Genomic DNA, 22,960 nt, shown 5'->3' with positions numbered 1-22,960 from the left:
ATAATTTTAGCATTCCCTAAGAGCATAACTGTGGCAAGGCATGATGGGACTTGTAATTTCACAACAGCTGGAGAGACATAGTTTGGACATGCCTAGTTTAAGTTATGGGGGTACTAGGAAATCTGTTTAACCCTTTGAATGCCAATGTTTTTGTGAGATGTGCATTATATCCGCTAAAAATGCCAGCGTCACTCACAGCACAATGTTTAACAAAACTTAAATTAATTGACTTCAGATCATTTCCCAGCAATAACTGAAGTGATTCCTATTCCTCGACTTGGTTCCTGTCATTTTTAGTGGATATTTTGCACATCTCTCGCAGCAGCGTTGGCACTCATAGGTGGCAATCTATAAGAACCTCATTCCTGGGCTCTGTCTGTCTGGCACAAATCCCCTCCCTGGTAAAGGGGTGTGAGGGTAACTTTCCTCCACAATGTTTAATCTCTCTTCAGAAGGGACCCAACATTTGTGTATAGAGCATGCTGTTTCTGTATACACAGGTTCTCTTTACTTGTAGAAAACAGAAGGGAATTAGACAACACTTTGGTCAGGGATTAGGGGATATTTGTGTAAGAAAGGCTGTGAGTGGGTTTATTTAAAGAAAAACCTTCCCACTAATACTTTCTGATGTTTGAGTGCTTATCATAAGTGAAACGGGGATGTCAATGTACACATATCCTTACAGGTATAATGCTGTGACTTCTGCAAACAAAACCTTAAGTCTACATACAATACAATATTTAATGAAAGAAAACCTCTATTAAGTATACACATTAATGGGTTACAATACATAACCGCAAAAACACAGAACATGTCCAATGCATGTGAAATCAAATATGTCGGCATTGTGTATATATTCCAAAATAATTGTTCTTTTGTTACAATAAAGTGAGTAACTATTATATATAGGGGATAGTCTTCCAAACACTGAAAAAGGGAAGATTATATATATTTGCGACTGAGCTGGTTTATTTTCTTTAGGCCTTCTTTGTTATTAATGGTTTTATGCACAGTGATCAGGAAAGGGAACGCAGAAGGAAGCTCTACCCTGCTACTTAATTTTTGATGTCCCCAATGTAGACAGCGAAGTTTGTCAGCCAGGTCCTTTCTGCCTGCACGTTCCAGTGCATTCTGGAGAATCTTGGTCTTGTTCAGATCATTCCAAGCTTTCTCATACCTGCAGACACAGGACATGGTGTGGCAGTTTGTATAGGCTTTATTCAAAGGGTTCAGAAATTCAGCAAAAACACATATCTTGCACAAAAAAAGATATTAATGACACCACTAAGCGCTACTTCCAAGATGCAATCAAACATTTAGAGATAGAATGCAATACATAACTTTTGATTTGAACAAGTGATTTGCCACTTCATAAGTCCCGAATGAAGATGGTATCTTTCTAATTCTGTAAGAGATACTCTCCAAAAACCACAATGAGGGTTTTTTTGGAGATAAAGAAACAACAAAGAATTGGTGTGCAATATGTTTAGGACAAATAGAAGTGATTTTTATTCAAAGATATGCACTCACAAGGCATGCGATAGGTAAATGGAATGTATATGGTCCCATATGGCAAAAACTGCTGGGCTAGTTTTCAAGCTGCAACTATTCCATGGGAATAACAGTATTTCTGTGAATACAAAGATCTCCAAGGCATCCACATCAGTTGTAGTAGGATGTGTTGGAGACCAGAAAACAGAAAACAAATTGGTGCTTTCTTAAACAGTGACAGATATTTATTGTGGTAATACACTCACAAAGAAAGCATGATATAAAAGCATGTAACAAATCCACCAGGCAAAAACTGCTAGGCCAGTCCCGAACAGGATCTCTCACCCACGATGTTTCCAGGGAGGTAAATGGATTCCAAGTGCCGGCTCAAGGGTCCACTAACCAGTATCAGGAAGGGCTGTGCAGTAGGTCCACGGTGGTCACAACACACACTTAACGCGTTTCGGACTCTAAGTCCTTCGTCAGAAGTGTGTGTAAAGAACTGGATGGCACATATTTATACCCCCATCAATCCACTCCAATATCCGGTATTGCGCCGTCCGGCCAAGCACAGTGTGTGCAGTCACGGACGCGCTAGTCTCTAGATGCCGGACATGCGTCACTGCATTTCCGGAAGTTACGTCTGCGTTCCACCGCAGACGCGACTCACCAGGAAGTTCATTTCCTATGGTATTCTCATTGGGCAATCCTATCAAAGTTACACCAAGTCCCGGATTGATATAGTAGTCCACTTTAAGGGGGTATCTCTAGTTACAAATGTGCAAAATAAGCAGAATAAATTAACAATAAGTACACAATTAATTGAATGATTAAAAACATGAATAAAAGCGTAAAAAAGCGAAGAGCTCCAGTAAATGAATAATTTAAGTTAAAAAGCATTTAAGCTCAAAATCATTATTAAGGCCATTAGGGATCAAAGATTTGAGCTTGTAAATCCATCTCATTTCTGCCTGGGATAACCGTTTTTCAAGATCTCTGCTTCTAACTTTTGGCAGTATCTGTTGAATCCCGGCAAAGTTGATGATGGCACACTCATTTTTATTATGGACAGTCTTAAAGTGTGCCGACACAGAATGCGTGTCGACACCTTTCCTGATGTTATAAATGTGTTCTGCCCATCTAGTTTTTACATTTCTAGTAGTTTTCCCTATATATACTAAATGGCATGGGCGAACCTGGTACCCATGGCGGTTCCGACCAGGTTCGCCCCCAGTTACGCCAACCTATTTATGGCCTACTGGGAAGAACATCATATTTGGCAGGGGGGCGTGCTGGTGGCGGGCCTGGTATCCTGGCAAAGGTTCATTGACGATATTTTATTTTTCTGGGATCATGACTCTGATGCACTGGACACTTTCTGTGACCAATTGAATTTAAATGACATGTCAATTAAATTGACTTTTTCTAAAAGCCAGACAGAAATTTCCTTTTTAGATCTTCTTATTTATGTCAATGATGGATGTCTGGAAACAAAAACTTTCAGAAAGGAGACCGACTCAAATAGTTTTATTGAACGTACCAGTATGCACCACAATAATTGGTTGGAGGGGATACCCTTCAGCCAATTTACCCGGATCAAAAGAAACTGTAGTAATGCCCATGTCTGTGAGGATCAGATAGATGAGGTATCTGGTAGATTTAAAACTAAGGGCTATAAACGAGAAAATTTGGAAAAGGCAAGGAATCGCATTGATACAATAGACAGAAGCAAACTCCTGAAAGTAAAAGATAAAAAAACATCGAATGACAAAGCACAGTGGGCATTTATTTCTCGCTTCAGCTCCAATTTCAAAGACATTGAAAAAGTTTTTAAGTCTAATTGGAAGATTTTATTGCAAGACCCCATTTTATCTGTTGTTATACCTTCTTATCCTTCTTTTATATACAAAAAGGCCCCATCCCTTAAGGATAAACTTGTACATAGCAGTGTGGAACCAGAAATTCGACAAAGTATTCGTACAAAGGGTTTTCACCGCTGTGGGGCATGTTTGATTTGTAAGACACTGAAGAGCTCCTCCAGTAAAATGACTAAATTTACTGTAAATGGAATCACCTACCCGATTAATGAATTTTTAACTTGTAACTCGAGAAATGTTGTTTATTATCTTGAGTGTTCTTGCCATTTAGTATATATAGGGAAAACTACTAGGAATGTAAAAACTAGATGGGCAGAACACATTTATAACATCAGGAAAGGTGTCGACACGCATTCTGTGTCGGCACACTTTAAGACTGTCCATAATAAAAATGAGTGTGCCATCATCAACTTTGCCGGGATTCAACAGATACTGCCAAAAGTTAGAAGCAGAGATCTTGAAAAACGGTTATCCCAGGCAGAAATTAGATGGATTTACAAGCTCAAATCTTTGATCCCTAATGGCCTTAATAATGATTTTGAGCTTAAATGCTTTTTAACTTAAATTATTCATTTACTGGAGCTCTTCGCTTTTTTACGTTTTTATTCATGTTTTTAATCATTCAATTAATTGTGTACTTATTGTTAATTTATTCTGCTTATTTTGCACATTTGTAACTAGAAATACCCCCTTAAAGTGGACTACTATATCAATCCGGGACTTGGTGTAACTTTGATAGGATTGCCCAATGAGAATACCATAGGAAATTAACTTCCTGGTGAGTCGCGTCTGCGGTGGAACGCAGACGTAACTTCCGGAAATGCAGAGTGACGCATGTCCGGCATCTAGAGACTAGCGCGTCCGTGACTGCACACACTGTGCTTGGCCGGACAGCGCAATACCGGATATTGGAGTGGATTGATGGGGGTATAAATGTGCCATCCAGTTCTTTACACACACTTCTGACGAAGGACTTAGAGTCCGAAACGCGTTAAGTGTGTGTTGTGACCACCATGGACCTACTGCACAGCCCTTCCTGATACTGGTTAGTGGACCCTTGAGCCGGCACTTGGAATCCATTTACCTCCCTGGAAACATCAGGGGTGAGAGATCCTGTTCGGGACTGGCCTAGCAGTTTTTGCCTGGTGGATTTGTTACATGCTTTTATATCATGCTTTCTTTGTGAGTGTATTACCACAATAACTATCTGTCACTGTTTAAGAAAGTATTGCACCAATTTGTTTTCTGTTTTCTGGTCTCCAACACATCCTACTACAACTGATGTGGATGCCTTGGAGATCTTTGTATTCACAGAAATACTGTTATTCCCATGGAATAGTTGCAGCTTGAAAACTAGCCCAGCTGTTTTTGCCATATGGGACCATATACATGCCATTTACCTATCGCATGCCTTGTGAGTGCATATCTTTGAATAAAAATCACTTCCATTTGTCCTAAACGTATTGCACCAATTCTTTGTTGTTTCTTTATCTCCAAAAAAACCCTCATTGTGGTTTTTTGGAGAGTATCTCTTACAGAATTAGAAAGATACCATCTTCATTCGGGACTTATGAAGTGGCAAATCACTTGTTCAAATCAAAAGTTATGTATTGCATTCTATCTCTAAATGTTTGATTGCATCTTGGAAGTAGCGCTGAGTGGTGTCATTAATATCTTTTTTTTGCACATTTGTTTACTGTTGGTGATTGACAAACACTAATTTTGGTGATACCTTAGCTGCACAACTTCTTGTTGCGCTTGAATTCTAGAAATACTTTGTGAAAGTGTACATATCTTGCACAGCTATTGTTGTGACCAAGCGGTGTATAAGAAGGCATCATGCCCTGTAAATGGGGGGGGGGGGGGGATGACAGGGCTTACCTCTGTGATAGATATATATATATATATATGGAGCACAAGTGGTTTCACTAACAAAGATTTCTATATTTATATTCATGAAAGTAGCTTTGTGTGGCAGATTATACTGAAGATATATTTTCTCAATTTCACATAAGATAACAAGGCTTTCCAGTACTTGGTGGTGGATTTCTACCTCAATCTTTCATCTGTGCCGATATTTCAGACCGGCAGAAAAATATCAGCACTTTTCGACAATTCTCGCCAATCCACGTGCTTTATTATTTTCTGCAGATTTGACTTTAAACAAATGTTTCACCAGGACATCACTGATTCCTGTAATCTTGTCTCTGTTTGAGGCACGCTCATAATGCTCGATAGATGCTGGCTCCTGGGCCAATAGGATAGCCACGGAGGAATCCATCGGCTGTGGAAAGTCACAGTGGCTAATAAAATATCCCCCTTCAAAAAGATCATATTTATGGGCCGAATGTTGACATATTAGAATGTTGAGATGTTCAGAAAGTTAACATTCGCAATATCAACAATGACATAACGTTGACAATGCTAGATCACAACAGTTACAATAGTGGCAGTAGGGTAAACATGAAAACCTAACCCTAATTTAACCCTAATAAAAGCATAATCCTGACCTTAATCTAACCTTATTCACATCATAACTTTAAGTGAACCCTAATTACAACATACACCTAGTTTAACTAATTGCAGCAAAACCCGAAACTAATTCTATCTCTAATTGCAGCATTTTATGTCACTGTGCAACCTCAGCCAAGCCTGATACACATTGTGCAGATCACTCTGGATCACATATACAGAGCAATTAGCTAATCAGTATGCACCTCGTCGTAAGCATTCAATTATCAGGCCAATCGGCACACTGAGTAGGCGTGTACCGAATATTAAATGACAGACCGTAAACCTGTCTGATCTCTGTAGTCGCATGTATTATTACATATAGTTATATGTATTATTAGTGATGTTTGACTTCATGCAATGTTTGCTATGGGAGATTGACACCCTGAGTTTCTTATCTATTCTCACAGACTGCTCTTCTTCTCTCAAGTTGAACCACACTGATAAGCGTTGCCATGGTATTTACCAACATTCCAACATTTTCTGCGCCTGAATCTTCTTTTCCACTGAAGCTGTTTGGAATTGTCTGATCTCTGGTCGGCTGAATCCAAGTTCTTGTGCTACTATAGTCCACTCAAACCCCAGTTGGTTTCCCAGCTCTTTTACAGACTTCAGATTAATCACTGCATCCTGATGTGTATAAAGTAAAATTATGTTAAGCGCTAACATTTTATTTTCATGATTTGTATATATGTGCAATATGTGCCATCAGAAATTATTAGTAGAGTTGATGATGTACAATGCGCTCACCGTGTATGTATATATTTGGTGGCAGGTGCTGCTTTACTATTAAGGGTATCCCAAACCCTTTTCGATGATAATTATTTAAATGAGTAGTGAGGAAGTGCTGCCTTGCCGGTAATGTTTGTAAAAGTGGTGAGTGGTAAGAATGGGAGGTAAAGAAAATGAAATCTGTTACTACATGAACCCATGTCCTCTCATTGGACTGCCTCTTTTATATGTCTGTGGTTCAACTGTCACTAGAGTTCTGCTTGCAGCGTCCCGATGGGCAGATTCTCACCACTAAAATTTCATCAACCAATCACTACGGGAGAAAAAATAGGACCTACTGAAGCTTAAAGACGTCTAGTACAGACCCTCAACCCCATTTGGGAATCTCCCATAGTGACACTTGTTTCGGAAAATTCCCAGCATTGGGGACCCCATATAGGTGTATTGAAACACCATTTAAACCGCATAAGGCATCCAACATAGAGCCCACACAGTATAAAGAACATTGTGGGCACCTACCCCTTCAACATTGTATTATCAATTTATTAATAAATACATGCAAATTTTTACCCACATTTCCATGTCTTTAGTATTTTTTCACAAACAGATTTTAATTTTCTTTACTTCCCATTCTTACCACTCACCACTTTTTACAAATATTACCAGTAAGGCAGCACTTCCTCACTACTCATTTAAATAATTGTCAGAGATTATCAGGCCAGGGACAAGGGTTGGGCAGAGGTGGGAGGGACTGTAGATAATGTGGGTGGGGCTCCAGATGGTGGGCTTTGAGGGTTAGGTATCATTTAACTATATTACACTTAAGCTGGACGGCCATACATCAACAGATTTATTGTCAGATCTAGCTGGTTGGAACAAAAACCTGGTAATATCTAAATTTACACTCTCAGTTTTCCAGCATTTCGAAGCAAATGGTCAACAATCATTTGCTCTGATCCATTACCAGGTTTTTGTTCTAGCCGGCCAGATCTGACAATAAATCTGCAAATGTATGGCCAGCTTTATAGTTCACATTATGGAACATAATTCACCCAGTTCAGTGCCACACTCTCACCTGGTGAAATAGTTTGAGACATGCTGTGATGGAAAGAGAATAAGGGACATGCAGAGATGGAGAGATGGTATGAGACATGGAGGGATAGAGTGAAACAAAGATGTATAAGATATGCAGGAGTGGAAAAACCTGCCCCAATATCCTAGAATGCTCCCTATAACGCCCCCAAATGCCAGCAGCATGTCAATCATGCAGGACTTGATCTGTAGACATGCGGTGTGGCTCCTGCACATGTGCAAATAATTCAACTTTGGAGATTTACATATAGCACTGATTCTGGCCCTTTGTAGCTTGCATGATTAGTAAATAGCTGCTCTGAAATGTGGTTATTCTCAGGATATGCTAAAACATATATAAAAGTTACCGTATTGCAAAAGTATTGCTTACCTCTTGTGCTTTATTTGGCATCTTCATAGGGTTATTGCTGTGACATCTGCCAATGTAAACCTAAATCTAAAACAAAAATAATTAAAATGAAATTGCAGGTTTTATTTAATTATTGCCGTTTTCCAGTCCATAAAATGCATTCATGTGTGTACATTTCTCTGGCTTCCTGCAATGACTCTTCATTTTATGATATTTGTTTTGACTGATCCTGTTTAAGGTAAGAAAAATGATTCTTGTATATCCATGACTTTTATGCTGTTCTGTAATATCGGTGTGGCTACTGTGCCATTACCTAATTGTTCTTCTCTATAGGAAAAGGTACAGTAATTCCAAAGAATCTCCTACATTTTGGACTACCATTAATCATTATTCAGTGAATGAAAGAATTTATTTTAGAGAGAGAGAGATGCATCCTACAAGCCTTCATATTTAATGCAGCTGCATTACCCTGTGTTACTCTAAAGCTGGTCAAAATGGGTGCACGATTTTGAAGAGACGTGCAATCGTTTGTGTGCACATCGTGGGGTATATCTGTTCGATGTGCGGTCCCTCAGTCGAGCCTCGCTGCACGTCTGATCAGTCGTGAATAGGTGCAGACGGTGAGTTGTTTTCACGCATATGATCGTTAGTTCGATGGCTCATACAACCAGCCTCATTTGACTGGCAGTTTCTTGGACACTCCCACTCCACTGTGAGACAATCGATCGCATGCGGCAGCTGGATCGCACATCATGTATCAAAAATGCCCCAACTTGTGAGTCCAGGGCTGCCGGAGAGTTCCAGGGATAATCGTGACCCAATCATAATCACAAGCAGGTGGTTCTAGTGTATGACCAGTATATGTAACAAGTTCTTTGTCTATAAAATCTGCATATTTGTGAAGGTGCATATACACTGCGAGATTTAGGCTATGGCCAATTTTGGCTATGATTTCCCTTGAACTTCTCGGAGCCCAGAACCATAAAATATTGACTATATTTACTGGAGAGTTTGACTATGGACGATTTTGACTATACTAAAACACTAGACTATACAATATAGTCAAAATTGGCTTGCGATGCCCATCCCACGGCGGGCGTGAATCAGCTTCGCAAGCTGTACAGACACTGTGCGATTTGTGCTAATTTTCTTCCAATTTTATCTATGGGGAGTATTTAAACCTGGGCGATTATTTCCAATCCTCGGAAATATCAGCCATTTTCGCATTGAATAGATCGAATTTGCAATCAGAAAGTTGGAAAATGAGCGTCCGTTTCCGTCAGTGCACATTCTTTTTGAAAGAGCTGAATCTGCAGCAGTAAGACTTGGCCAAAAATGGATGGAATTCAGAATGAAATCGGAAATATTGGTCGGCAATGAATACTCAAAATCAGAAGCTCAAATCGCACCGTTTGTATGCAACTTTACAAGACCACGGGTTGTAACCTTAAGACGTAAGAACATAAACAATTCTGTATGCATGTTATTACCATAATGAATATCACTAATAGAAGAATCACAGAAGCAATGCTAAAGATTTCTGACATGCTAAAATGCCCTGTATAAATTTGTTACACTTAAAAAGCCAGTGCCAAGTTTTATATTGTATCTACTCCCTGTGACTGCAAAAGTGAATTTTAGAGTTACCGCTTTATAATGTTAAAAATTATTTTGGTTGAGCAAGATAATTTATCATAAATTGACAATCTTGTTTCGGCAACAATATACAGTACGTGATATAACAAATGTTGTAAAATGAATGCTTACCTCTGCCTCACATTCAGTGAAGAATCAGCAAATCTAGGGTTCTTCTAGAAAAGAATCCCAGGGGAACAATGTGTCTGTCTTTATCAGGGAATGTTGTCTGGTGGTAACTACAACAGAAGCTAACGTTCATTCTGTTAAAAATTAAAGAAATGTAATTATTCCTAACCGTTCCTCATGACTGGAGATCATGGCCTAGAAGATCTAGATGCAATGCAAAATAAACTAGAGATTTCAGCTCAATTTATATGCGCCCCAAAAAAAACCCATGTCTGCTGTGGCTGGACTTCTTTAACTAAATAACGTGCATTAAAACTAATACCGTAATACTTTAAAATTAGTGAACTAAAATGCATTCCAGCTCGTATTTTAAACCAATGCATTTCAAATGACTTATTCTAAGAATGTGGAACATAGAAATAGTTATGCTGCATGTACCAAAATCTTAAGAGGTCAATTTCTGATGACCCATATTTTATGAGGTAATTACATAACCTGTCTTGCCAGGACACAGCCTCCTATAAGAGTCTGGGTACTTGTGTATTATCACGGCGCCCATCGCATCGCAGACCATAAGGCATGCGATGCGATGTTCTGCGATGTCCCCGATGTCATACAATTTTCAAATTGTATGGCATTGTATATGGCATACAATGCCATACAATGCGATGCAATGCGATTATAAATTGTATAAGCATCCTAATGGGGGCTTACAATGTTAAATGGACCCCCACGCCACCCCCACTATGAACATTAACTCGAAGCGTGGTGAGTGGCTGCGTTACGCGTCCTCCAACCTTTTCATACCCCCACTATCCACGTCGGTGTGGAGTTGATTTTATATAGTGCAGCGAGCCACCGAGCCCGAAGCGTGGCGAGCGGACGCGGAATACACAGAAAGTAATACGCGTGCGCTCGCCACACTATATCAAATTAACTCCACGCCGACGTGGATAGTGGGGGTATGAAAAGGTCGGAGGACGTGTACTGCCACTCCTCGCGGGCTCGCGGCTTCAGGTTCACGTTCATGCTGGGGGTGCATTAAACATTTTAAGCACCCATTAGGGTGCTTATACAATTTCAAATCGTATAGGGGGCTTAAATCGCATCGCTGTGCATCGGGTGTATGGCATGCGATGCAATGAAAAATCGTGTTCCGATATGCGATGGGCGCCGTGATAATACACAAGTACCAGAGTGTTTCAGCATTGAATAAAAAGTTAAATTATAGCATATTCTATCACTTTACATGCAGATACAGACTTGGCCTGCCAAATGTGTATTAAAGAACCCTCTCCCCCAAAAATCTGAGGTTGTAACCTATAGACTAAAGGTGGCCATACACACACAGATTTATCTTCAGATCTGGCTGGTTGGAACAAAAACATGGTTATGGATGAGAGCAAATGACAGTTGACCATTTGCATAGAAATGCTGAAAAACTGACAAACTTTCACTCCTCCATAACCATGTGTTTGTTCCAACCAGCCAGATCTGAAGATAATTCTTACTAGTGTGTGGGCACCTTAATGCATAGGTTCCCAAACGCGGTCCTCAATGCAACCCAACGATCCAGGTATTAAGTATATACATGCTTGGCTACAGGTGACTTAATTAGTAACTCAGTCAGTCTGATTTACCCTTCTGTGCTGAGCCATCGATATACCTAAAACCGGGACCGTTGGGGATGCCTTGAGGACCGCGTTTGGGAACCTCTGGACTAATGATATTTAAAAGTGACTTTTTGGAGCTTGCTTAATCTGGCATTATTAGTCTACTCAGTAAGCCTAATGGATAGCAACTGCGGTCATTAAGAGGGTGATTGTAGCTGATATTGCCAATATTTGCGGGACTAAAAACCAGAACCGGAACATACATACTCCATCAAACTGTGCCATTCTGGAGCTTGTAGTGTCCGGTCCGGGTGGTGACATGTCCAGGGTGGTTTCCCATCCGAGCGGTGCCAAAGATAATAACTGTCACCTGTGAGATGTGGAGGGAGAGATTACAGCCCCCCCTGTATGGTTCCAGTTTTTACTACATCCTTGGACCGTGCTGGTAGGCTACAATCTCTACCTCCGCATCTCTGTGGTGACAGGCACCCCCACGGGATGTGGTATGTCCTAAACAGGCAACCCACCGGGCCGGACACTTCAAGCTCCCGAATGACAGTTTGATAACTGGAGCCTGTCAGGTGTTCTGGTTCCAGTTTTTACCCATTCCTGATATTTGCTGGAGTACCGCTTTCTTAACACTTTGAGTGCCAACATCACTGTGAGAGATGCGCAAATTATCTGCTAAAAGTGACAGCATTGTTCACATTTGTTATATAAATTCAAATAAAAAATGTGGAAACAAAGATTATATTTCCTCTATAAAGTAGCCATTACAGGTCATTAAGATGAATAAAAATGCTTGACAATTTTCACACCTATTTTGACAAATTCACTTGCCACTCAAAGGGTTTGCTACAATCTTCAAAAGGTAATCATTTTGGGGAGGATGATTGTAGTTTTTTAGTGTGGTATGTACTGTAGACATTTTACAGTGATAAGTAATTGTATAAATTTAACTTTAGCCATTTAGATACAGAGTGCAGGTAGAGTTGCCACCACTCCCGGATTTACGGGATTCTCCCATTTTTGGTGGCAATCCTCCAGGAGGCTTTTCCAGTCTCCTAGCATCCGGATATCTAAAAAAGCCTCCAGACCTCCACATAGCCTCTCCCAGCCTGTGCCGCTGCTGCGGAGCTTCCTAGTATGACAGAAGCGCTCGTGAGATGATGATGTCATCATCTTGCAAGTCTTTGGCTGCAGGCCACCGCTGGTGACCGGGTGTGGTCGCGGGTTTGTGTGGTCATGTGTACGCTGCCGGGCCGGCGCTGTGTGAGCGTGACTGTCCCTCAGCTGCGGGCTCCTGTGAGCTGTGACTGTCCGGTGGGGCGATCATTCTCTGTCCTCCTGCCACTGTCAGTTGCCCTGCCCAGCCACTCTGCCAGCCATTAGAAGGTAAATCATCAAAGCCAGCCAGCCCATTGCGAATTGTGTGCGTGTGTGTGTGTGTGTGTGTATGTATGTATGTATGTATGTATATATGTGTGTGTGTGTTTGTGTGTGTATGGTAATGGACAGAAAGGTTCTTTTAGATTTTTTAAGTGTTTAAAAAAAATGTATGGTGTGTTTATTTGTAAACACAATCACATAAGCAATATTGCTTTACAATACTGCCGCCTGGGAAGGTCACTATCCCGGGGGCGATAAACTGCTGCTAAACATCACAGTAGCAGCTTTAATCTATGGCAGGGGTTCCCAACTCAAGTACCCCCAACAGTGCACGTTTTCCATGTGTCTGATGAATAAGTGCACCTGCCAGGTGACCTGGAAAACGTGCACTGTTAGGGGTACTTTAGGACCATGGTTGGGAACCACTGATCTATGGAAAGGGACAGCTAAGGTTAGTCACTTGCTAGGATCAAGCACTGGGGAAATGTTGGCACTTAGGTTAAATTAACGAAAAAACAAGTACCAACCCGTACTTGTGTATTATCTGGGTGCCCGATATAGCGCATCGCATGCCGCTAATTAAGGCATGCGATGGTACCCGATTTCAGGGGTTTTAAAACCCCTTTGTACATTTTAATGGCATGCGATGAGACGCGATCATGCCTGATTTGGGCTTATTCCCATGTTAAATGCCTTCCCAGACCCGGTTTTTAATTGTATACCCACCCTGATGGGAAATGAGTAGGTTAAATGCCCCCCCATTGTTAACGCCACCCCACTATCAACGCCAACCCGAAGCGTGGCGAGCGCAGCGGTACGCGTCCTCTGACCTTTTAATACCCCCACTATCCACATCGTCGTGGAGTTGATTTTTTATAGTGTGGCGAGCGCAGCGAGGGGACGTGGAATATATGTGAAGTAATATGATCGCATGCGATGCGACGCAACCGATTTTTGGTTGTACAATGCCCTACGAGTAAAAAATCGGGCACCCAGATAATACACAAGTACCTAACAACTTTTTCTGCATCAACATTTTGAACCTGCCAGTCCAGTTAAGGTTCACCATTGAATTCTTGACCTTTTGACCATGTCGACTTATTGCTTGAGGACCATCTGGTGTCGATCTTCTTACTGTCTATATACTGTGATACTGGTAAAGGCCCTGTTACAAGTCGGACCAATATGCCCTTGACCTTCCCCAGCAGCTCGCATACTATTTAGTACTTGTGCCATTTTTACATGCAATAAATTACATGCGATTTAGTTAATGTAAAAACTCTCGGGGAGCTAGCAGGGGCATACAGCGGCTGGGAACTCAGACCCCCGCATGTAGGTGTCTGGCACCGGTGCTTTACCACTGGCACATACCTAGGATTGGACCCAACACCTTGCGGGTGCTTGAAAGCACCCGCATTGTGCCACTGATGGGTCTGATCCAATAAATTTAATGTGCAGCCCATCCAACCTCCCCACTCCGATCAGAATGGGACCACACATCGGGTCGGAGGGGGATGTAAAACACATCCGATTCGGCCCGTTTTTCTCGGCCTGACCCGTCAAAATCAGCCCAAATCGGTTACGTGTATGGGCACCGTAACACTAATATTACATATGAATCCATTATGTTTATTATATGGTCAAATCTGTTTTTGTAATGTTAAAATATATGTACATATGAAGTTACCTGTGATCTCTTTGACAAGCCAGCATGTGTGTAATTCAGTTGACAAACACTGGGGCAGATGTATCATAGCAGCGCTTATCGCGCCGCTATGATACTTCCTGCTTCGCCTCAATAGCGAGGCGAAGCAGGAAGGGACATCGACAAGATGTATTAACATCTTGTCTGCCGAAGCGGGGGAGCGTTAACTCCCCCCTCCGGCGATGTCCCTTTCTGGAGATAGCGCATCAGTTAATACTGATGCGCTATCTCCTGTCCCCCGGCCGGCCGCACTGGGCATGCGCGGGATCTCGCTGTTCACGCGAGATCCCCAGCGCAGCCCACAGCTGACAGCAGGGACAGCGCTGTCCCTGCTGTTTAGATAGGGCTTCGCCAGCCTGATGCTGGCGAAGCCAAACCTGGCTTCGTGCGGAACGGTCAGCGATGCTGACCGTTCATACATTCGGCCTGCTATCATTTTGATAGCAGCGCCGATATGAACAGGGGCGCATAGCGACCCTGTCCATTACCGCATCCCGGCCGCGTCATACATGGGGGAGAAGCGGTATCAGTGCACATAACGTGCGCTGATACCCCTTCTCCCCCATAACGACACATCATACATCTGCCCCAATGTTCCATGTCGCCGTTTATATTTTATTCCCCCAACAGTCCAGGTTTAGATGAGACCATCTTACATTTAAAACCTACCAAATGTTCAGAATTACATAAAGCCAAAGCATGGCTGCCCTACTTTGCTGGGGTCATGGGTTCTGGGAAAAAGAAGTATGATTGAAGAATGCGCAAATACAACCACAGTGCTGCTACACCACAGATACACAGAGTAGAATTACACCTCGTAACTACTCCAAAAGGTAGACATATAGTGGAAAAAGAAGTGAATCTGGAAAGTAGCGCTCAGTGATTACTAGGTTCAAGATAAGGTAATTAGCCTTATAATACAAATAAATGATACAAAACCAAAAATACTCCGTAATCACACTGGAATGGTTTTCAGATGGTAAACCAAATGCTCCGTTTTCACAATGGAGTGGTTGTTATGGTGAATTTTCAACACGATCTCCCCTAATATACATACAGGGGAGACATAATAGAACAAGGCATAGTGCAGACCGTTAAGGTAAAAAGGTTTTTAATCTAAAAGTTGCACTTACAAAGTGTAGAAGATAAAATGGCACAAAACTATGGTTTCCAGGCAATACAGCAGGCAGGATGGTAGCGGGTCCTTCTCTGTTCTGGGTTCCTTGGTCCGGCACCAAGGGGGGCTCAGTCCAGGGTCCTTCTTAACTGCCACGCTGAAGTCCGGTCACCAATGTCCAAAATGTCTCTAGCACACGCTTAACGCGTTTCGGAACGCAAGTTCCTTCCTCAGAAGCGTATAGTCCTTGTTCAACAGAGAGGCATATATATACCCCTCTTCCCTAAAAGCATAATACACAACATGTGCCGCTAATCGGCATACAGCATCCGTCTTCCGTGTGAATCCAACATGGCGGTGCGTTCCACTGAGCGGAACTACGTCACCCAATGCGTACCAATCACCGGAAGTTATCACCGCCAGTAATAGAAGCGCTCCCTGCGTGTCAACGGAGCAGCGTTTTGCGTTCCACTTGATATATGATCGCCGGGATGGGTGGTTTGTCACCAGGAAGTCGGATACTGTTTACAGACAATACAATAAAATGCACTCTGTAAGAAAAGAGAAAGATGTGAAAGTATTAATACACAATAAAATGCAATAATATGCCTGCACCACATATATGGAAAATAGAACACCAAGGTGAAAAAGAGATCAACCTAAAAAGGGTTTCAATTCAAATTCACCATTGAGTCCTTTCAACACTAATGTCCCCAATTTATGTATCCAACGCATCTCCGTTTTTGATAGGCGATTGGACATATCATTAGTGCGTTTTTTTGGCATAATTTGTTCAATGGCACAGAAGTTAGTAATTTGACATTCTTTTGCGTCGTGTACAGCCCTGAAGTGTTCAGATACAGTGTGTGTTTGAAGTTTTTTCCTGATATTATATATATGTTCAGCAGTTCTTGCCTTCAATTGTCTGCTAGTTTTTCCTATATATGCCAGGTTACAACTGCATTGGAGTACGTACACAACGTTTCTAGAATGGCATGTTAGAAACTCATAAAGATGTAGAGCGAGTCTTCAGAACTAACTGGCACCTTTTAAAAAATGATCCGATTATAGGTTGTGATTTACCAGTGAAACCACAATTTATATATAAAAAAGCACCCTCTTTAAAAGATCACTTGGTGCACAGTTTTATTCAGGAAAAACCACGCCAAGCGATAAGGACCATTTGGTTCCATCGCTGTGGCTCTTGTTTGGCATGTAGGACTGTAAAAAGTAAAGAAAGAAAAATCGAACATCTTTTAGTGAATGGTATAAAAATTTCCATCAAACAGTTTCTAACATGCCATTCTAGAAACGTTGTGTACGTACTCCAATGCAGTTGTAACCTGGCATATATAGGAAAAACTAGCAGACAATTGAAGGCAAGAACTGCTGAACATATATATAATATCAGGAAAAAACTTCAAACACACACTGTATCTGAACACTTCAGGGCTGTACACGACGCAAAAGAATGTCAAATTACTAACTTCTGTGCCATTGAACAAATTATGCCAAAAAAACGCACTAATGATATGTCCAATCGCCTATCAAAAACGGAGATGCGTTGGATACATAAATTGGGGACATTAGTGCCAAAAGGACTCAATGGCGAATTTGAATTGAAACCCTTTTTAGGTTGATCTCTTTTTCACCTTGGTGTTCTATTTTCATATATGTGGTGCAGGCATATTATTGCATTTTATTGTGTATTAATACTTTCACATCTTTCTCTTTTCTTACAGAGTGCATTTTATTGTATTGTCTGTAAACAGTATCCGACTTCCTGGTGACAAACCACCCATCCCGGCGATCATATATCAAGTGGAACGCAAAACGCTGCTCCGTTGACACGCAGGGAGCGCTTCTATTACTGGCGGTGATAACTTCCGGTGATTGGTACGCATGGGGTGACGTAGTTCCGCTCAGTGGAACGCACCGCCATGTTGGATTCACACGGAAGACGGATGCTGTATGCCGATTAGCGGCACATGTTGTGTATTATGCTTTTAGGGAAGAGGGGTATATATATGCCTCTCTGTTGAACAAGGACTATACGCTTCTGAGGAAGGAACTTGCGTTCCGAAACGCGTTAAGCGTGTGCTAGAGACATTTTGGACATTGGTGACCGGACTTCAGCGTGGCAGTTAAGAAGGACCCTGGACTGAGCCCCCCTTGGTGCCGGACCAAGGAACCCAGAACAGAGAAGGACCCGCTACCATCCTGCCTGCTGTATTGCCTGGAAACCATTGTTTTGTGCCATTTTATCTTCTACACTTTGTAAGTGCAACTTTTAGATTAAAAACCTTTTTACCTTAACGGTCTGCACTATGCCTTGTTCTATTATGTCTCCCCTGTATGTATATTAGGGGAGATCGTGTTGAAAATTCACCATAACAACCACTCCATTGTGAAAACGGAGCATTTGGTTTACCATCTGAAAACCATTCCAGTGTGATTACGGAGTATTTTTGGTTTTGTATAATTTATTTGTATTATAAGGCTAATTACCTTATCTTGAACCTAGTAATCACTGAGCGCTACTTTCCAGATTCACTTCTTTTTCCACTAGGGGTCATGGGTTCTACCAAGTGCCTCATTTGTATACAGTTTGCATGTGATTATTTCTGTGTGCCCCCACCCAATGACAAGGAGTAGGAAGAGATATCACAGTGCAATGGGTCACCAAAGGAGAGGGGGGGAGCGAGCATGTACTGTACTACTTACCCCCTCCACATTGTCAGTAGCAGCACTGCAGTCTGTGTTCCTAGCTAAGAACACATTGCTTTTTGCTGGGCTGCATTGTATTATACATCAGCATTGCTGCCACATTATTACCCCATCCTTTAATGGCATTGGGATATTGGCACCAGGTGCCCTTGCAGAACCTCTGCAATTGGGCTACAACCCCAATTTTGCCAAAGTTGCATGTACAGCAAAGAGAGTATCTGAGCTTTATTCCGTTCTAGTAATACAGCAGCAGCTAAACCTAGGTACCTAGGTAATTGGGCTTATTTTTCTGCAGTGTGTAACAATGTTTTTGCAGGAATGCTCAACTCGGAGTATCTGATTTAAAGATATAAGAACTTATCGCTTATATTCAGAACTTATCGCTTCTGTGCGATTTTGCAGAGCCCTGCGATCATAATCCTCTTCAAACACCTCTTACTCACATACAGGGTCATCTCTAATTCCATTGCTCCATATATCTCGAACCTCGTCTCCATTAATACACCCTCCCCTCCTCAACGGTCGGCCGATGACTGTCGTCACTCTCCTCCACCCTGATCACTGCTTCCCATGCTAGAGTACAGGACTTTGCCCGTGCTGCACCCCTTCAGTGGAACGCAGTCCCTCGCTCCATTAGACTCTCCCTGATCATGCAAAGCTTCAAACGGGCACTGAAAACTCACCTATTCATCAAAGCGTACCCTTCCGCTGCATAAACTAGCTGGTTCTCCGACCCCCTGCCTGCTTACATCCTGCTATCTAGCCACCACCAACATGCTTGCACCTCTTGTAATCTGTCTGTCTCCCCTTCCTACTAGATTGTAAGCTCCTCAGAGCAGGGCCCTCTTCTATTCACATTTCACTCACAGCTCTCCTATACTCCAACACTCAGTGACCTTCTTTGTCCGCATACTCATCTCCATCATTGGCCTCAAGCCTCTAGTTATATGTTAATTTGGTCCTCACTACTTATATTTAAGCTGTAATGTGTATTGAACTGTGGTGCTCTTTATTTGTACTCTATTTTTGTTATTTATTCAATGTTATGCCAAGTTTTGTCTCCCTGTATTGTTCCTTTGTACGGCGCTGCGAAACATTTGTGGCGCCTTATTAATAGAATTATAATAATAGTCGCCACCCAGATGGGGTGAAAACCTGCCCCGCGCAAGTCTGCTAATAGCTTGTGAAAATATCACTGATTGTCGTCCAACTGCAAATCTATATGCAACTTACCATCTAATAATATTTCCAGTGTATGCATAGTCCTGGCCCTTCCAGACGTCTGTGATTACAATAGGCTGATCAAGGCCAAAGCTGATGCCAAATGCCCTCTCTGAAACTGCCTGGGCAAGCCTGCATTTTTTCTGACACACCCAGAAAATGTCAGGTTGCCATCCATAAACAGTAGCCTCGTAGTTTCTTGTCGCTGTTTGGCCTTGCACATACGCAGTCATTTCCTAATTAATCGCCATGCAAATTCACACAACAAAAATCAGCTCTGAATAACCGCCATTGTTTAGTTGTGAGGGCAGAAAAATGGTATAATATATAATGTGTGCCACGGATATCAGACCCTCCCGCTAGCAGAGAAATACTGACATTTGTCGGTTGAACGAAAAAATCACTGTATTGTGTAGCTAGATTACACAAAGCCTATTTTTAATCAATGTGACTCAATTCACAGTTTATCGGAACAGCAGAAGTGTGCAGCAGTCACTGAGATGAGATTATGAGGGGCCTGCGGCTAATTGATGTGCTGAATACAATGAGTAGGGACCACACCGTTCACGATTCCCCACAGTCAGGCTGAACTGCGAATTTCATGGTAAACTTTGCAGAAAGACCAAATCGGATTTGCACATTGGAAAAAGACCATTGATTCTCTGTTTCCTGGGAATCAGTGGGTTACTGCACCTGAATCTCGATTCTTAGGAGCAGGAAAAAAAGCGGTACTTATGTAATATCTGGACTCCCATGTTAAATGCACCCCATTTTTTCATACCCCTACTATCCAACTACGCATGGAGTTGATTTTATATAGTGTGGCGAGCACAGCGAACCACCGTGCCCGAAGCGTGGCGAGCGGACACGGTCTCATAAGAAAACCGGGAGTCCAGATATTACATAAGTACCAAAAAAGCTATTTAATTGGGTAGCCAAAACCAACGTGGGGATTTTTGCCGGCACTAAACGGCGGTGTAAACCCCGCAGCTAGTTGAATACCCCACAATGGACTGGATGTAAGTACGAGTTTGGAGACCGCGTTGGATGCCTGCCGAACTTGTCTATTAAGGGCCAGTAATTTACTACGCAAAACCATGCCTTGTAAAGGATTGCCCCTTTAAAAAAAATTAAACCGTCCGAGTTCGGCCAGCAACACGAACAGCCTCCAAACTTGGACTTATTTATTCATTTACGGTTTCTTATATAGCACAGCATATTCCGTTGCGCTTTACAAATGGAAACAACAGTGAAAAAACAAACTGGGTAGTAACAGGCCAATATAGATGTAGGAGCCCTGCTTGCAAGCTTACAATCGATTCTATAGGGATACATAAGTATAATAATCTATAATAGCATGGCAGTCGCTCCAGATTGCAAGACAGCTCATGTAGTTTATTTTTGTTAGCTGGAGGGTACATCCGTACATGGGAGCTGGTGCCACAATTTAGCTCCCATTTACACATAGCAGGGCCACCCTCAGGGGACACATTACATATAGATTTAAAAAAAAATCTCTGTATTTCATGCCATTCACAAATGCTCAGATAGGGGTGAGGCACATGGGGTAGACGGTGTGCAAGGGGCAGTGGCTTAGGTGAGAGATGGAAGACACGTTCTTCATTATGGCCCTAACTCATGTTCCAATGGTATTGCTGTGCATAACACAAAGTACTGATGATTATTATTTTGTGTATGTGCTGGACTGGATTGTGCATCTTTAGACGCATTATGGTTTCAGATGGTCACTAGTGTAACAGTCTACAGCCATTTGGGGACAAAAAAAGGGCGGTGACGACTTAATTTCCAAAACAATAGTGTTGCTTCCATTTTGGGGGCAAATGCTGAGGATAGGATCTTTGTTAGAAGATGGAGATATCTTGGCATCTTTATATGAACTGCAACAGCTGGCTCGCACAACTCCATGGGTCATGCAGCCAACCAATCGTGTTACAGGCGATCAGAGTGCGTTCCAGGACAAAGCAGAGATCATTATTACATGCAGGTGTCTTCTTATACAAGATTCTCCTGCTGCATTTCCATACCAGTGCATCACAGCTGCAACAATGAACTCTCTGTCCACATCTGAATTAGGCCCCGTGTGCAGTCACAGATGCTACGGCATTGTATTTAGTACACAAGATCCTTTTTGTGTAGCATGGTAGTCACTAGTGCTCTCTGTATTGTATAGCGGTGACTCCACATTATAGGGCAGCCATTGTTGTGTTCCCTGCATTATATGGATGTCACCGATGCTTTCTGTATGGGATACGATCGTATTGTCGACAGTCATTAGATCGATCTTTAGTAAATATACCCCCAAGTGTAGCATTTGCATATGGATGCTGGAGCTCTGTACAAAAGAGCTCCCAATGTATTGTAAGGAGCCAATTTTAGTCTACAAAAACAAAAATATTCTATCAGAGAGATGGCTGGAACCCGGGGAGGGGCTAGTGAGCTCAGCAACACAGAAAGGCTGGCCATGCACAGAAGATGGCCGTGCTGTACGATTGCAGGATCCTGTCCATTGTATTACATCCTTTCCATTTAAATATTACCCAAATCAAACCTAAAATATAGAAGACTTCACAAGAGCAAATACAGAGGTTTCCCAACAACGTGTAAACCATTCATAAACCTCAGAAACACTCCAGATTAGACTACATTCATCATGTAGAGCAGGGGTACTCAACCACAGTCCTCATGGCACATTAACAGTCCAGGTTTTAAGGCTAGCAAACCTTTGCACAGGTGCCTTAATTAGTACCTCAGTTATTTTGATTTTATCCATCTCTGTTCAAGCTTGGACTCACTAACCTATGACTTAGTTTGCCTTGAAGACTGTGGTTGAGGACCCCTGATGTATGTGATAAATGTCAACGTATTATTCCTGATGGTTGCCAATGCTCTAGTGAGGCTTCCGGGTCAGACCTGTGATGCTCCAGTATTTCTCAGCTATCCCTAAACACTTCACCTAGTGTCTAACCCTAATAGTCAGCATACTGCTTTTATTCCTAGCAACCAGGAGCCCGCATGCTGCCATTATGAGCCTGCATACTGCTATTATTCCTAGCAACCAGGAGCCCACAAGTGGATATTATTCCTAGCAACCAGGAGCCCGCATGCTGCTAATATTCCTAGCAACCAGGAGCCCGCATGCTGCTATTATGAGCTCGCATACAATGCTATTAGTCCTAGCAATCAGGAGCCCGCATGCAGATATTATTCCTAGCAACCAGGAGCCCGCATGCGGATATTATTCCTAGCAACCAGGAGCCCGCATGCTGCTATTATGAGCTTGCATACAATGCTATTAGTCCTAGCAACCAGGAGCCCACATGCTGCTAATATTCCTAGCAACCAGGAGCCCAC

General features: G+C 42.1%; 1 protein-coding gene across 2 annotated transcripts; it reads right to left on the bottom strand.

Moving 5' to 3' along the window:
• Positions 1–830: 830 nt before the first annotated feature.
• On the bottom strand, positions 831–11,977 carry LOC146059083 (uncharacterized). Of its 2 annotated transcripts, XM_083171206.1 has the most exons (5): positions 11,697–11,977; positions 9,820–9,950; positions 8,074–8,139; positions 6,346–6,509; positions 831–1,177 (listed from the first exon to the last, which is right to left on the bottom strand). In XM_083171206.1, exons 3-5 carry the CDS (start codon positions 8,098–8,100, stop codon positions 943–945), a joined length of 426 nt encoding a protein of 141 aa, XP_083027332.1. In that variant the 5' UTR covers positions 8,101–8,139; positions 9,820–9,950; positions 11,697–11,977; the 3' UTR covers positions 831–942. The 2 variants fall into 2 exon arrangements, with proteins under 2 accessions (XP_083027332.1, XP_083027333.1); XM_083171207.1 differs by lacking the exons at positions 9,820–9,950; positions 11,697–11,977 and having other exon boundaries at positions 8,074–8,208.
• Positions 11,978–22,960: the final 10,983 nt, after the last annotated feature.

Source organism: Crinia signifera, chromosome 2 (genome assembly GCF_055691185.1).
Source record: "Crinia signifera chromosome 2, ASM5569118v1, whole genome shotgun sequence".
Lineage (NCBI taxonomy): Eukaryota > Metazoa > Chordata > Amphibia > Anura > Myobatrachidae > Crinia > Crinia signifera.
Note: the sequence above shows the minus strand (reverse complement) of the source record. Positions and strands in the feature narration are given on the sequence as shown.